The 16,878-nt window shown below is 39.7% G+C and overlaps 1 protein-coding gene across 7 annotated transcripts in view; it reads right to left on the reverse strand.

The window, feature by feature from the left end:
- The window catches only part of LOC124139500 (transmembrane and coiled-coil domains protein 1-like), a 96,535-nt gene that overhangs the window by 25,532 nt on the left and 54,125 nt on the right, over positions 1 to 16,878 (reverse strand). Inside the window, exon 2 of one of the 7 annotated variants that reach the window (XM_046506613.2) lies at positions 16,627 to 16,675. The exons of 5 other annotated variants lie outside the window; for them this stretch is intronic. In XM_046506613.2, coding sequence (XP_046362569.1) covers positions 16,627 to 16,667 — 41 coding nt within the window. In that variant the 5' untranslated portion in view covers positions 16,668 to 16,675. Of the gene's footprint in view, positions 1 to 2,093; positions 2,899 to 16,626; positions 16,676 to 16,878 lie in introns of those variants that run through there. One more of the 7 variants, XM_046506612.2, reaches the window with a different exon arrangement.

The raw sequence follows: 16,878 nt of genomic DNA on the forward strand, positions 1-16,878 counted from the left end.
AAGGAAAATTCCATGATAGACCCTAGACTCTTGGGGAAAATAGTTGAGTTTTTTAAATCATGTTTTAACTTTAGCTTCCTGTTTGAGGTACTGACTTTTACATCTGCAAAACAGACACATCAAAGTTTACCAGCTTCTAAAAACTGACATTTACAAATTTGCAGCACGTACTTTATCCTTACCAGAGCAACATGTCTTTTATGTAATTTTCACAAGAGAAACAATAAATATGTAGTGTTCTGTTACCTCCCCAGCTAACCTGAATGTATCAACACTTCCATGCCATCTACCGATGATTCTGTTCCTTCTGTAAAAAATGCCACACAGAAAACAAGCAGGAGCCTAAGTTGTCCTTTTTAAAAGCAACTAAAACAGCAAAATATGAAGAATATGTGATCGAGTAAATGTCATTGAAACAACTGCAGGTTATTTGACTACCTACAACGGCATATAGGGGTAGGAGTGAGTTGGTGTGGGGGTGGTTGCACCATCATAGGATGCTAGTGGAAGGAGTGGCCCCATGAAGCATTATTTTGTTGAATGACTTTACCACATGCCATAAACAGGCCACACCTGTCCTCAGCAGTATCCATACAGTACTAACACCATACAGACATGTAAATAATACCATGAATTATTCTTAGTTATTTACAATTATAACAAATTCATATTCATATCAACACAGTATTCAGTACAAACTTCAGGGACTCAGCAAAATATTCCTTCTATTTAGAATTCAATTCCTATTAGAGCCCTATGACAGACATGTAACATAATAACACATACAACAGAAATATATACCTTTATTATATATTTGAGTGTGAAAGACTGAGTTTTCTGAAGTTGAGAAAAGTGATATTTTCATTGCAGTGTAGTTTCACTGTAGTGAACATACCATTTGACATTTCACTGCAGTGAACATAACACTTTGACGGAACTATTGTCATACAAGAGTTACCTCCCTGCAAATTGTCTCCCTTTAACGTAAGTGTATTTCCTGTACACAAACTCTTGACTTCCTTTTTACATTAATTCCACATTGACAAGGCAAAAAATGATAACAGATGGGCATTGATGGAGTTAATATTGCTACTTGCTGTTTGTTATTCTCTTGAAAATGTTTCGTAATAAACTGAAATTTGTCATTTAATTCTTCATTTGAGACACTTCGTTTCGCAAACCCCCCTATCTTTTTTACTTGACCAGCGTGTATTCTTTGGCTTCCAACAGCGGTCTCGAAGTTGAATTAAAAGTTGATTTTGTGTTTTATCATATGCAAATGGATCATAAAGAATTTTAGTTACCTAAAATATTTTTTTTAAATTTTGTTTATACTTTCTAAGATTTTGCAAATTCAGAACTACTTTTTAAGTTGCAAATTACAAAGAGTGGTGAAATGTCACTGTGTGTTATGTAGTGAGAATTTACATTTCAAGGTTTTACATTTGTAATGAAAAAAAAAGGATTTCTGGTAGCCACACTACACAAAAAGGTATATAATAAAAAAGTTATTCCATGTATCTTGTGAAATATCTTCTGATATATCAAAATTAGAAAATAACAATTTCCTGAATGTAAACATGATAAGACATCTACTAGAAATTTATGCCTATGTCGTTAATACAAAACACCAATTTACATGATGTAAATCATGGTGTTAGTTAACATTACTGACAACAAGCCTATCTCTGTTAAGAATGATAATTTTTAATGTATACATAGTATTGTCATCCTACACAATAACAATATCGCTATATAATCATAAGGGAAAACTTGTACACATAGAATACCTCGAAGCATGTAAATCTCCTAGCAACACAGGTTGAACTGAGATAGAAAGGACCTGGCATTCCATATTCTCATCACCAGTGAAATAAACATCCACATATCATATCCTACATTCCTATCATAAATAGCCAGAAGCCATTGTGGACTTGTGAGTGTGAATGACTCCTTGCACAGTGTCATACTGAAACTGAAGTCACACATCAGCTCTGATAACAAGTTCTCTCACCTTACTGGACACCATCAATCACACAACTTGCCCATATGTATCACTATTGCACTAGGGAGTTGAAAGCGAACAGACTCACGTGGTAGCGTCTTTCACAATATCCTTCATCCTGCTCAAAAGTAACCCTCCGTGATATGTCAAATAGTGATGTAAAACTGCATATGCATGTGCAGGCTCTCCTCCGTCCTCTGCGCCTACCAACATTGCCTCCTGGATCCTCCTGTGCAATGTCTGGCTCCAGTACATCCACAAGACTATCAGGTTACCCTGCTCTGACCTGTATCAGTCCTGACTCAGTCACCACGGGTCACCTCTCCAGTTTGTATTTTCCCTCAGGCAGGCTACAGTGTTGAGACCTGGTGTCACGACTGATTACATGACCTGGTCGCTGCCTCAATTGTTGTTATGTAAACTATCACCTGGTCCTTTGTCGTTTCTGACACTGATAGCCTTTATCAGAGAACCCTCATGCCCCTGTCATTAAGTCAGTGGGTCAGCGTGGTATGAGGCTCCACAAATTACACTCTGTCATGCCCCAAACCCATCTACATCAAACAGGCTGTTGGTGTGTGTAATGTGTAATTGCAAGTGAACCTATTACCCTAGCTTGTAGTGTTCTCTCACAAATGTACTTTTCGGAAACTACAACATCGCAATCTGTTCTACAGTGTTGACACTGTCAAATTACAAATCAAACAATCCTTTTCGACCTTTTTCTCTGACTGTTTTATCTTGCATGTCAAATGTTTCAAAGACCTATTGTACATGTTGTAATCATTCTATACAGCCTAAAGCAATAGTCAGTTCAACTGGCAAGTTACATAATCAAGGCAAATTTGTCATCTTTCAAAATATGCCAAACATTTTCCTGAAAGAAAATATTCCCACCAGGTATTCTATTCATTCTTATTCACTAACCACTGCAAACAATGCTCCTAAATAGAATAGAGGTAAAGGGCAATAAAAAACCCTTACTGACCTTTTTCTTCATCCCAGAAAGACAGCTTACTGTAAAAGTAAGGAACAGTCTCCACGATCGCTTTCTTCATTCACAAATTACCCACTCATCACACAAGTCTCGCCTGGCAATGTATGCTGCAGACAACTACATCCAGCAGAAACGAAATAATCCCGTAACGACTCCAAGAGTCACGTTTTCTGTTGACGGCAACTTGTAGACTACCTAGGTTATGTGGACAGTGGCAACGGCATCACAGGTAGTCCGTGAGTTTGAGTATGTTGAACGACCTACCACGGTGTACTGGCTGTCCTCAGACAGGGCTGATGAGCCTGCCCCCAGAAAGGAAAGACAGAGGGGTGTAGAAACAAGAACAAGCAGTAAAGTTAACAGAATTATATTACATCATCAGCAGAGGGAAAGCAGCAGCTGTTTCATTATCTCACTCTCTGGAATGTTTTCAAATGAGAAATGTTCTTCATCCCCAGCTGAGAAGAAATTTCGCACTTGTTGGTTGATAAATCCGGAATCATTTGCCCTGTGTGAGTGTCCTATTTCATTATACTGAAGCACAGTCTTGGTAAATAAACTGCAGTTATCATTACAGGAGCTATCTTTTGTAATGCCTCTTGCTACCCATGAGTCTCGGGTGATAATCAAGTACAAACACATTAACATGGAAAATGTATGAAGTTCACTTTGCTGAAGAATAACTAACAATAACTAATGTCAGAAGCAGATATGTGACATAGTGCTCACCAGTCACAAACTTCCCTGGACAGATTACATACGTGTTGATTGCTTCAACTATCCCTTGAAACACTAATCACCTTTACTGAGACTCTTTTCCGGTTGATTCCATTAACTGTGTCAATTCCTTCATGTTGCAAAACAAGCACAGTTTATCATCTTAAGCACAGTTTATCATCTTAGTCCCTCATCCCCTGTTGTCCCAGTACCTGATTCACCGTACCTAGCTACCTACATGCCATCTGGCAGACTAAAGGAGACTCAGTGGCAATGAAGGCATGTTTGTGTTTGTAACACCACAAGCTCTCTCCACTATATCTTCCACCAAGGCTAGTAAACATCAGTGTGTCTTCCCTGTTAGCAGAACCTCTAACCTTTCTTACTCCTTAATCAACCACAAACTTTACACACCCAACCCAAACCAAGCACAAATACTTCTTTTTCTTTTGTACAGTGGTCAGCCAGGGACCACCACATTCATGCAGAGGACTCCCAGTAATTATCACAGGACTGCCAAATTGATAGTCCAAAATAATTCTCCCCTAAACAGCCCACCTATCTCAAATGATGGCAATGGTTAGATCATTCAAAAGTGCAGCGGGATCCAATAATATTCAAATGATTCAAAGACATGATCCTACTGAGTGAGTGAGTGAGTATGGTTTTACGCCGCTTTTAGCAATATTCCAGCAATATCACGGCGGGGGACACCAGAAATGGGCTTCACACAGTGTACCCATGTCAGTAATCGAACACAGGTTTTCGGCATGACGAGTGAACGCTTTAACCACTAGACTACCCCACCGCCCCCATGATCCTACTGGTTTTCCCTGGGAGTCAATGTAACACCTGCACCTGCACCTATCCACACCCCAGGTATGTGCCTGACCCTACCATATTCCACAAGCACTCACAACTCCACACTGTCCATCACCTTACCTGTTGCCATTTCACATACCTGAGAACAACATAATGTCATTTTCCTTGACAGCTGGAACATGAATAATTGTACCTAATACTATCAAGCTGACACTTATCTCCTTGTAACGCTGCTCCTATGGTATGCCATAATAAATATTTGTCACAACATCCTTGAATTCAGCTTCACATTATCAAATGGCAGCGCTGATCTCTATGTTTCTCTCTTCTCCACATGGAACATATCAGAACATAATGGCCTCATTTACCTTTATCATCCTGAATTCAGCGTCTGGCTATCTAACTGAAACACTGATCTCTATGGGTCTCATACTCTCATGAGAGAACATTTACCTGAACAACATCATCTCAGCACCACATCCACAATACACAGATCTACATATCTGACTCCACATCCTCTGCCACAGGTTTAGCCTCCACCCCACCCCCACCCCCACCCCCACCAACACAACCTACCTGAAGATCACCGTGTCATCAGTCCTGACCACATCCTGCTTTCTTCCCTTTAAAGGGCATCGGAGTTGTTGGCCACTTAGAAATCATTTGTTTCAATATTGTGTAATCAAGTGGGCTAATTTTACAAGGAAATCAATAGCATTTGATGTAAGTAGCGAGCACGTTGTATTATTGATAACATAGTGCAGGCAAATACACATTCACGTTTCACTATCACTTCCCTGCCGTACTAAAATAGGTACAATTACCACAGAGCAAACACGGCTCCATTTCAAAATAATTAAGACAAGGATTTCATTTGTCTGTGAACATGTACTGAAATTGCTGTTTGTTTTAAGACTACGATGAAAAAAAATACTTTATGTCACTGGTAAATATTTAATACAGGCATTGGGGATGAAATGTTACATTGAAACTAAGATGCAGAAGTTACCGAAGGTAATCAATTGGAACAAACATGGAGCTTCTAATATGATTGACAAGAAGGAGAAGAAGATTTCACTTGTAGAAATATTCCAGCAATATCACGGGCGGGGGACACCAGAAATGGGCTTCACATGTACCTATGAAGGGAACTGAACCCGGGCCTTCGGCGTGATGAGTTAACGCTTTAACCATCAGGTTACTCTACCACCCAGGCGAAGAAGTCCATTCATAAATGTGTGCATAATCTGAACAATTGTTTTAAATAAATATAATCTTAACATCAACACAAAGCTAAAAATATATGCTAACTACCCAGTACTGGAATACACAAATGTCATTTTTCTGCTGCTATATTCACAAGGAAATTCATCCACACAAAATTTCAAATATCTAGCAGTTTCATGTTCATATATTTAAAACTTTAACATGACAGAGAACTTAGCGAAATCTCCTTAAAGAAGCTGACATGAATGTCATTTGAACTAGAGCATTTGCATGTATTCCTAATTATTCTTATTTCAAATCATGCCTCGTTCATTCAGTTTGATGTGTTCATTTGTGTTTCTACCATCAAATAATCATTGCAAATTGTTAAGACACAATTAAATACTTTACAGTTATATTTGCCAGGCAGAATGTTCAAAGTTTACATAAATCAAATTAATAGTTCAGAATTTTGTTTGCTCAAGTCCTGTTACATATCAAACAAAGTCATTTATAATATTCTGCATCATTTCTGAACATTAACGTCAATCAACCTATCTAGGGCAGAACTTGCTTCAAGGATAGGCTCAGCTGTGACTGAAAATAAATGTATTTCAGTGATTTATTGACAATATGTCAGGAGCAGACGCCAGAGCAGACGTCACTTCTTCCATTCACAAAACACACCCCTTCATCAGTATCTATGGGCTAACAGTATTTGTTATGTTTAGAGCAGCATCACCACCTCAGGAGCAATCCTATTTGGAATGTCATACAAATACCACCTAGCAAGTAATCCTATATGCAATATAATCTTCACGAATATCAACTTTCATTTTGCCTCCTAGTTCATGATGAAGACATTACGTCTGTCAACTAAACACACATGCATTGCATACAAAGTGGAAATGATCCACTGACTAGCAGGAAATTAAGATAAACGGTCTCTTGTTCTTCGAGAAGCCCAACCTTTGGGAGGATTAGTGGAACAAAAGACTTAAGTCCTGTTCCATTTGTACAGGAACCTGTAGTTAATCCACCTGATGTTGGTGGAAGCAGATAGATGCATTAACAAGATTCCACTATGTTGGATTACCGTACTACTAAAGGATAATTCTCAAAACCCGAAACCCAAGAAGAAACAATTGTTTTGTTCTGCTGTAAGACAAAATATGAATACCGGCAGGTTATACTTGCAGTGAACAGTTGAAACAAATCAACAAACATTGGCTGCCAGTAGTTTATTTAACTTGGACTACCTTTGTCTTTTTATTTATTATTAAAAACTATGTCATCTTGTTACAAAATTACTTAACATGCTGAAGTCCTCAATGTCTTCAATTCATTACAATCTAAAAACAACACTGCACCTTTTTTTAAACATATCAAAGTTCATTATGTAGAGAACAATGATCAATGATACATTGCTGATTATCTGTAATTACTAGATTTTAGGTGGTTATTTTATCTAATGTCATTTAAAAACTGAAATGAAAGTATGAAATGTACAGTACAGTTTTGTTCAGTTCGCCCATGCTGTTCAATGTGATTCACCACGAGCTGTAGTGAGTGCGTTCTGGTCACAAGAATACGCAGAAGACTCACTTTACCAGCTCCCACCAAGAAAACTGAGTTCATGTTCATTACAGACAACAAATGTTTCGGACTTATGGTCTAGGTAAACAAAGCTTTCATTTTAACTGACAGCCTTTTTATTTTGTTACAAGATGAGCAACTGAATGAGCCATCATGAACTGCAGCCAAATCAGAGTTGTGTCCGCAAAGTAATTTTCTCTGATGTTAAACAATACAATACATGTCTGTTTTCTCCTCTTATGGTGTAAGGATGGTGTTACTACTTGACAAACAGTGCATGGAAACAGACTTAAATACCTGAATAGTATTATGAATGAGTGAGTTTGGTGGAAAGCTGCTTTGAACTGTATTTCAGTAACATAACTTGTCATCTTGATGTGGAAAGAAAGCCCGAAGTGAAGCATATCTTATATGTTTATCCTAAGGGATGCAACTCTGCACAAATAATTGTGATGCATTAGACGACAAGAAAACCTGTGCCCCCGAGCTAGGTAAGAAGAATAAATGACTTCATATAGCCTTCAGAACAAACAGCAGTATGACATCATATTGCAGATATCGGACATTAATAACACTCAATTTTTTTTAACAATGATTATCTTCTCTACATAAACACTGTCTATGTAATTGGCTCCTGAACAGCACTGACAGCGCTAATCAGAATAACCTGGTGCATTGATCACAGAAGCAGAACAAATATTAAACGCACACTGCGACCACAAAGGATGAGACTAATTTAATCTACATTATATCCGCCCACATCATCGCCAACATTTTAAACAATCCCTGCATACAGTATTTATGGTGTTGATCAATGATCAATGACAGTAAGGACACTGAAGCGTCAAATCCACAGCATATATATATACAAGAAGCTAGTTCACACTGGTCAGGGGCTAACAGAAGCAAGCTGGAATACAACAGGTTACAACTCAAATACACATCATAAAGGTCAATAATCACACAATGGAAAAGGAAGTACACATGATTATTGAAGCTGCTGTCGTGCCAAAGGAATGCTTAATGAATCATGGGAGTTATTAGATAGAACAATTGGTGTGGATAAGCATGTTATACACTTGTGTGAAGACATTTAATGAGAAAAACGAAAATCATCAACATAGCCAGATGTGGAAGAAACCATAAACGCGAAAAATATCCCTTTCTGAAACTGTGATATTCAATCTAAATGAAGAGTTTAAGAATTTGTTTGACCCTAGGCCTATTCATAAAGTTACATTGTCATTGCTTCACAACACAACATGAAATATGGGGTATGCGTAAGATATGATGACAATACTTAGTGTGGTACTGTTAGTATTTAATTCTTTATTCCGCTTGTAACAGAATGCATAAACATTTCTCACTTTACAGCAATTAAAACAAATTGTGGAAACATTCTGATTTACACAAATGAAAAAAAGGTGTGGAAGTGAGATAAGTAAGAAATTAGGTTAGGCATAGGACACTTTAAAAGAGAGAAAGTTAAGAAGTTTGAGCGACAAGTATGTGAGACATGAGAGGAAAGGCAAGTACATGAGAAGACGGACAAGTATGTGCGAGACATGAGTGAGTGTGAGTGAGTTTGGTTTTATGGCACTTATTCCAGTAATATCATGGCATGGGACACCAGAAATGGTCTTCACACATTGTGTCCATGTGGGGGAGAGATATGAGAGGATGGACAAGTATGTGGGAGACATGAAAGGACAGGCAAGTGTGTAAGAGACATGAGGGGACAGGAAGAAGTTTCCTGAAGAAACCCTCAAAAACACATTCACTGCAGCTTTGAGTTCATCCTTGTCATCATAGTGCTTTCCATGAGAGTGTTCTTTCAGTTTAGTCGTACAGCAGCCTTTGCAAGTCGATAGGTGTAAAAAGAAGCATTGTCATGAAGTAGTAGTACTCTAACTGTCAGCATTCCTCACCGCTTTTCTTTGATACAATCTCTCAGGCGATGAAGTAAATCAGCATAGTTAAGGCACCGGTAATCGTCTTTTAACTTTCTAAGTAATCAACAAGGATCACACCCTTTGCATCCCAGAATACAGTGGCCATAACTTTCTTCACTGATCTTGAAGACTTGAATCTCTTTGATGCCGAAGAAGTGGAATGGTGTTGACTCAGGATCATAGTGGTAGACCTATGTTTCATCACCCATTACTAATCTCTTTTTGAATTTGACGAAATCCTCATCAATTAGCTCTAAATTTTCTCTGGTAATGTCAGTTCATGTTTCCTGAAGATCAGATTTGAGAAACTTTGGCACCCAACAAGCAGATGTCTTATTCATCCGTTTCAATGGATCCATGGCTTGGACCTGTGTCTTCCTCAAGTTCAGCAATGGTAATACGTCTATCTGACAGTACAAGTTGAGTCATTCCTCGACTGAATCTTTATTGATGGAAGTGTAGGGACATCCAGACCTAGGTTCATCATCACAGCTTGTTCTTCCAGCCTTAAACATAGCTGCCCAATGTTTAACAGCAGAATAGAATACACTTATGACATGTGGTCATGAATTTCTTGGAGAGAACATTTCTCCAAAGTAATTTTTTTTATGACAGCTACTTATTCTTTTCCATTTCTGACAGAGGACAGTTCAACTGGCTGTCACTATTTACAAACGGCCTCAACAGACCAAATACACTTGAAATGGAACTACTCAAACAATTGACTACATTAACTAGATTAATTTATGGTCCATAGCTGAAAGTTAGTGAGGCTTAGAACTTTTTGACCAGCCCTCGTATATGAGATACATGAGAGGACAGGTCAGAATATGAGAGACATGAGAGGATGGACAGGCCAGTACCGTATTAGACATAATAAGCACCCAGGGCGCTCTCAAAATTAGGAATAGGGGGCTCTTATTAGAATATTATTTTGGTGGAAAAAAAAACAGTTGAAAGATAAATTTTGTGGTTTATGCTGACAGCCTGAAATGTTTATGTACGACAGATATATTATCATGATTATTCCAGAATTAAATTCCCCATAATTAAGGGTGCATATAACACATGAGTGTGTATTATACGCGAATAAATAAGTCTTGTGTACATTGATCAATTGGAAGGGGTGCTAATTGGGATTGTTCACTAGCCAATATATTAGCAAATATCGCCGTGGGCGCTTAATACGTCGAATACGGTATATGAGAGACATGAGAGGACAGGCAAGTACCATATTTTTCTCGAGTATAGTGCCATTCATTATTATGGTAGAAAAAACACTTCAAATTAAATGCGCAGAAAACGATCACACCCTACCACTTCAGCGAATTCCGCCAAGAAAACACCAGACATGTTGATTTACCGTTTAAATTGCGTAATTTTTTTGTTCTGCTAGGCATTGTTTTACATGCAGGGATTAGAATACCATGTGCATTTTCTCGTAAACTAAGCCCGAAACAGGAATCAGCTGCACACACATTTTCTTGGAATCTACCAGTGATTCGGTTAAAACATACATTATGATATAAACTTTAAAGGATTTTGATGCAAGGATCGGCAAAAATTGTATCTGAAACTATTTTTTTAATCAGGAATAATATATTCCAAAATCATGTTATGTTAATTGCAGCTTTTACTAAATACATTTAAAATAATAATTACCCTAAGCCTAGCACTTCGGTGCAGCTGATCGCTGTTGCCGGTTATTTTTTTTCACATGCTACAATTTGACCAGTCACCGTCAAGGTTCTGCGCATGTGATCGTGAGAACTACATGTTGACATGATTTTTTTAACAAGTCAAAGTATGGCATTTATGATATATATGTATGTATCCATTCTCTGTCAACATAAGTTCGTTTTAACTCGCCAATAGCGGTAATCTGATCGTGGTTGCTGTTAATAAAGGTGAGCTGTGCAATTTTCCAATCGCTTCATACACGACATCGCCAAAAATAAATAAAAACAATATTAAAAGGAATTTTGAATATAATTAATGTAATAAGTTACAAACATAAATCAAAATATACAATGAACACTTTTTATAACCAGACAGTGAAATTACAAGATTACATTGTGTACTCAAGTACAGATTTGTTGACATGGTATTTCCCGTGTTACGTGCTCACAGTAATGTCTTTGTGTTGGGGGGGGGGGGGGGGTGACCCATCAAAACTCTTTATGGCGTGTATAACAGCCTTGTTTTGTTTTGTTTTTGTGTGTCTTTTTTGGGTGCGCGCGTGTGTGTGTGTGTGTGTGTGTGTGTGTGTGTGTGTGTGTGTGTGTGTGTGCTTTATACTCAAGAAAATATGGTATATGAGAGACATGAGAAAACAGGCAAGTATATGAGATACATGAGAGGATAGAGAAGTATGTGAAAGGACAGGCAAGTGTGTGAGTTAAATGAGAGGACAGGCAAGTGTGTGAGAGACATGAGAGGACAGGCAAGTACATGAGTGGACAGGCACGTGAGTGAGCGACATGAGAGGACAGGCAAGTAAATGAGAGGACAGGCACGTGAGTGAGCGACATGAGAGGACAGGCAAGTGTGTGAGAGGACAGGCAAGTGTGTGAGAGACATGAGAGGACAGGCAAGTACATGAGAGGACAGGCACGTGAGTGAGCGACATGAGAGGACAGGCAAGTATATGAGAGGACAGGCAAGTGTGTGAGAGACATGAGAGGACAGGCAAGTATATGAGAGGACAGGCTAGTGTGTGAGAGGACAGGCAAGTGTGTGAGAGACATGAGAGGACAGGCAAGTACATGAGAGGACAGGCACGTGAGTGAGCGACATGAGAGGACAGGCAAGTATATGAGAGGACAGGCAAGTGTGTGAGAAGACAGGCAAGTGTGTGAGAGACATGAGGAGACAGGCAAGTGTGAGAGACATGAGAGGACAGGCAAGTACATGAGAGGACAGGCACGTGAGTGAGGAGACAGGCAAGCGTGAGAGACATGAGAAGACAGGCAAGTGTGAGAGACATGAGAGGACAGGCAAGTATATGAGAGGACAGGCTAGTGTGTGAGAAGACAGGCAAGTGTGTGAGAGACATGAGAGGACAGGCAAGTGTGTGAGACATGAGAGGACAGGCAAGTGTGAGAGAGACATGAGAGGACAGGCAAGTACATGAGAGGACAGGCACGTGAGTGAGCGACATGAGAGGACAGGCAAGTATATGAGAGGACAGGCTAGTGTGTGAGAGGACAGGCAAGTGTGTGAGAGACATGAGAGGACAGGCAAGTGTGTGAGAAGACAGGCAAGTGTGTGAGAGACATGAGAAGACAGGCAAGTGTGAGAGACATGAGAGGACAGGCAAGTACATGAGAGGACAGGCACGTGAGTGAGAAGACAGGCAAGTGTGTGAGAGACATGAGAAGACAGGCAAGTGTGAGAGACATGAGAGGACAGGCAAGTGTGTGAGCGACATGAGAGGACAGGCAAGTACATGAGAGGACAGGCACGTGAGTGAGCGACATGAGAGGACAGGCAAGTACATGAGAGGACAGGCAAGTGTGTGAGAGACATGAGAGGACAGGCAAGTACATGAGAGGACAGGCATGTGAGTGAGCGACATGAGAGGACAGGCAAGTAAATGAGAGGACAGGCAAGTGTGTGAGAGACATGAGAGGACAGGCAAGTACATGAGAGGACAGGCACGTGAGTGAGCGACATGAGAGGACAGGCAAGTATATGAGAGGACAGGCACGTGAGTGAGCGACATGAGAGGACAGGCAAGTACATGAGAGGACAGGCACGTGAGTGAGCGACATGAGAGGACAGGCAAGTACATGAGAGGACAGGCAAGTACATGAGAGGACAGGCAAGTGTGTGAGAGACATGAGAGGACAGGCAAGTATATGAGAGGACAGGCACGTGAGTGAGCGACATGAGAGGACAGGCAAGTAAATGAGAGGACAGGCACGTGAGTGAGCGACATGAGAGGACAGGCAAGTATATGAGAGGACAGGCAAGTATATGAGAGGACAGGCACGTGAGTGAGCGACATGAGAGGACAGGCAAGTATATGAGAGGACAGGCAAGTGAGTGAGCGACATGAGAGGACAGGCAAGTATATGAGAGGACAGGCACGTGAGTGAGCGACATGAGAGGACAGGCAAGTATATGAGAGGACAGGCACATGAGTGAGCGACATGAGAGGACAGGCTAGTGTTAGAGAGGACAGGCAAGTATATGAGAGGACAGGCACATGAGTGAGCGACATGAGAGGACAGGCAAGTGTGTGGGAGACATGAGAGGACAGGCAAGTATATGAGAGGACAGGCAAGTGTGTGAGAGACATGAGAGGACAGGCAAGTACATGAGAGGACAGGCACATGAGTGATGATATGAGAGGACAGGCAAGTATATGAGAGGACAGGCAAGTGAGTGAGCGACATGAGAGGACAGGCAAGTATATGAGAGGACAGGCACATGAGTGATGATATGAGAGGACAGGAAAGTATATGAGAGGACAGGCACATGAGTGATGATATGAGAGGACAGGCAAGTATATGAGAGGACAGGCAAGTGAGTGAGCGACATGAGAGGACAGGCAAGTATATGAGAGGACAGGCACATGAGTGATGATATGAGAGGACAGGCAAGTACATGAGAAGACAGGCACGTGAGTGAGCGACATGAGAGGACAGGCAAGTATATGAGAGGACAGGCACATGAGTGATGATATGAGAGGACAGGCAAGTACATGAGAGGACAGGCAAGTGTGTGAGAGACATGAGAGCACAGGCAAGGCAAGTATGTTAGAGAGATATGAAGATGAGACATGCAAGACAACATGAACGTGAAACGATCAATGTGAACATGGAAATGTTAGTCAGGAAGTGAAACATGACACGGCATGACAAATATGAATGCTACTAACAAACATTTGGACAAATATATTCAGATTCAGAAACAGATTCAACCACTTCTGATTCAACACTGTACTCAGCAGTAATCATTTTCTGATGAGACATAAAAACTACACAGAGCTCCATGAGCGGTGGTACTCACACGACAGGCATGGTTTCTAGTGTCACACTGTCAACTTCCTTCAGACAAACAATGCTCACTACCTTCCTAGGATGATGTCATCATTGTGTTTACATAAGGGTTCTTGTCATGTTTGGCAATAATCCTTCATTACTGAGGTGTTAAGTGAAGTACAAAGGCCATATGTGACTGCACTGGTTTAAATAGAGCTGGTGTGAAAACTGAAATTCGACCTTTGTTGCCTGCATCATGTAGATATAAAAAGGGCAGAAAAAGAGATGGGTTCATGGCATCAGTGAGTAAGATCAATGTTCTAGACTGGCCTCTATTGACTACAATCTCATTAAATTTTGTTCTAACTCGACAACAGCTATATGAGTGCTCCAAGTCTGCGACAACGGTAGCCTATCCCTTGTTAATCATTACAAATAGCGTAGTGCTGTAAGCAAGCAGACACACAACAAGATACATATATCGGGTTAGAAATCTGGCTAGAGCTAACAGTCTACAACAAGTTGACTGAAAAAGAAGACAGCAAGGGCTTCATGGAATACAAGTCTGTTCAGATACTGTTTATATCTCTGAACCATCTTCATATAAACAATCCAGTTGTGGCAATTAGGGTTGGCTTCACAATCTAAACACATAGGCTTATTTATGAAATGTTCTCAGGTGGTCAGATTTAAATCTCAACATTTCATTCACGTGGTGGTAATTTCTAAAACAGTTGTCAACTTCCAACCAATCCTAAGCATGCTAGTTACCCCCATGCCTCACTGATGTTTTTCAATATTGATCAGACTACCATTCCTAAGGTTTCTAAGCAATCAATGAATGAACTCTTCTTGCCTTTAGGTTAGCTTGGTTTTTGAGAGGGTTTACAAAATCCACAGCTTATTTTGGTCTGGTATGTCTAGATAAACTTCAGGAATACATAACCTTTCCAAACACATCTCAAGGCCGGAATAATGAAAAATAATCTTTCTCCTTCATTCTGAACAAACCAGGTCTTTGGGAGCTGTTTGCTTGCTCTGACCAAAGTTCAGGAACATTGCACTGAATCCAATGTGCACAAGGCATGTACTCAACCTCTGACGTATCACAACTTATCTTTCGGGTTCTGATAAAGCCTTATTTTTGCAATTATACAAGTCTCAGTTGGCAACAGCATACATAGCAAAAGTATTCAGTAGACAAAATGTGAAGTGAAATGAAGATAAAAGATTTGTATGCACCATATATGCTTGAATTTCAAGAAAGTGTTCGTGATTATCAGAAAATATTTAAGACTAAAGAGCACCTTATCATCTTGTACATGTTCTTCATGTATTTCACATAAGTTTGACATTAAAGATATCGGCATGCATATTTGATGTGGTTTATTTCTGCTTCGTCAGATGTCAATGTTTCTGCTTGAATCTGCTGACAATATATCCCCGGAGATGACTCAGTTTCTCATGCTTGACAGATGTATTGCTATATTGTACATGACAAACGTCTATAAACTTCCATATCACCCTGACAAAGGCCACTGCACAATGGTATAAAGGTCAAGTAATAGTTGTAAAACTATGTTGCCGGTTCACAATTGTTCATATAAATAATTTATAGGACTTCAAGGAAACAAGTATACATGCCTTTTAGGCTTGTTGACATGTCAACAAACATGCCTAAGGTGCAAAAGGGTAAAACAGGATGACTAAAGTCCAGTGCGCAGTTCCAATTAGTGACCTAAGCCCTACAGCGGTGGTGATTTGCATAATCAAGTCAGATTTACATGTACATATAAAATTGATTGCTGGTACAGCACCCAGGTTATTCAATGCCAGTATTATGGTTGCTCTTTGGATTGTTCCAGTTGACTTTTATTCCAACTTATTTTAACTCTGTATTCCAATTCCATCTAAACTATTTGGGAACTCTAACATAAGGTACCAATCGTATTCAGAATTCAAAATTGACACAAGACTACAAGTCTGAGATAAGTATAATTCACAGAGGACTAGTGACACTTCCTTGTGGACTACCACTTTTACCACTCTGTAGCAGATAGCTTTCAGGGACTAGTGTGAAAAAATAATAACAGTTTTTAATTCTGTGATCATCCCAGGTACCTACCTAAAACAGTTTCCCTAAAAGATCCTACACTTGCAGAAATAACATTTTCAAAGAGAAAAAGGTGAAAGTGATGTGTAACTTTAAAACTATTAAAGCTCATTCCCTTTTTGTGATTTTATCGTGCAAAACAAAATGTGATAAGTAATCTGGATAGAAAACCAATGCATGGGTATGCAGTGTGGTTCTGACTTGCATTCCATGAAGCCTAGCTAACATACCTTGCTGGTAAACTCGCGCGTCGTAAAAACCGAGGGTCCATGCTTGCCACTAGCAAAACACAGCAAACATGTCATCAACAACTTCACTAAACATCTAAACATCAACAATCATTAGCTAAAATCATAAAGAAAAGAGTTGCTATTATCCAACAATGGCACAATATACAATGTTACACTACTGCCACAATATTAGTATCATTACATGTTCGAGCGACACAATATTGCATTACAGAACATGGACACAGACACAAA

This window comes from Haliotis rufescens, unplaced genomic scaffold (assembly GCF_023055435.1).
Source record: "Haliotis rufescens isolate VD_foot unplaced genomic scaffold, xgHalRufe1.0.p SCAF_1, whole genome shotgun sequence".
NCBI classification, from domain to species: domain Eukaryota; kingdom Metazoa; phylum Mollusca; class Gastropoda; order Lepetellida; family Haliotidae; genus Haliotis; species Haliotis rufescens.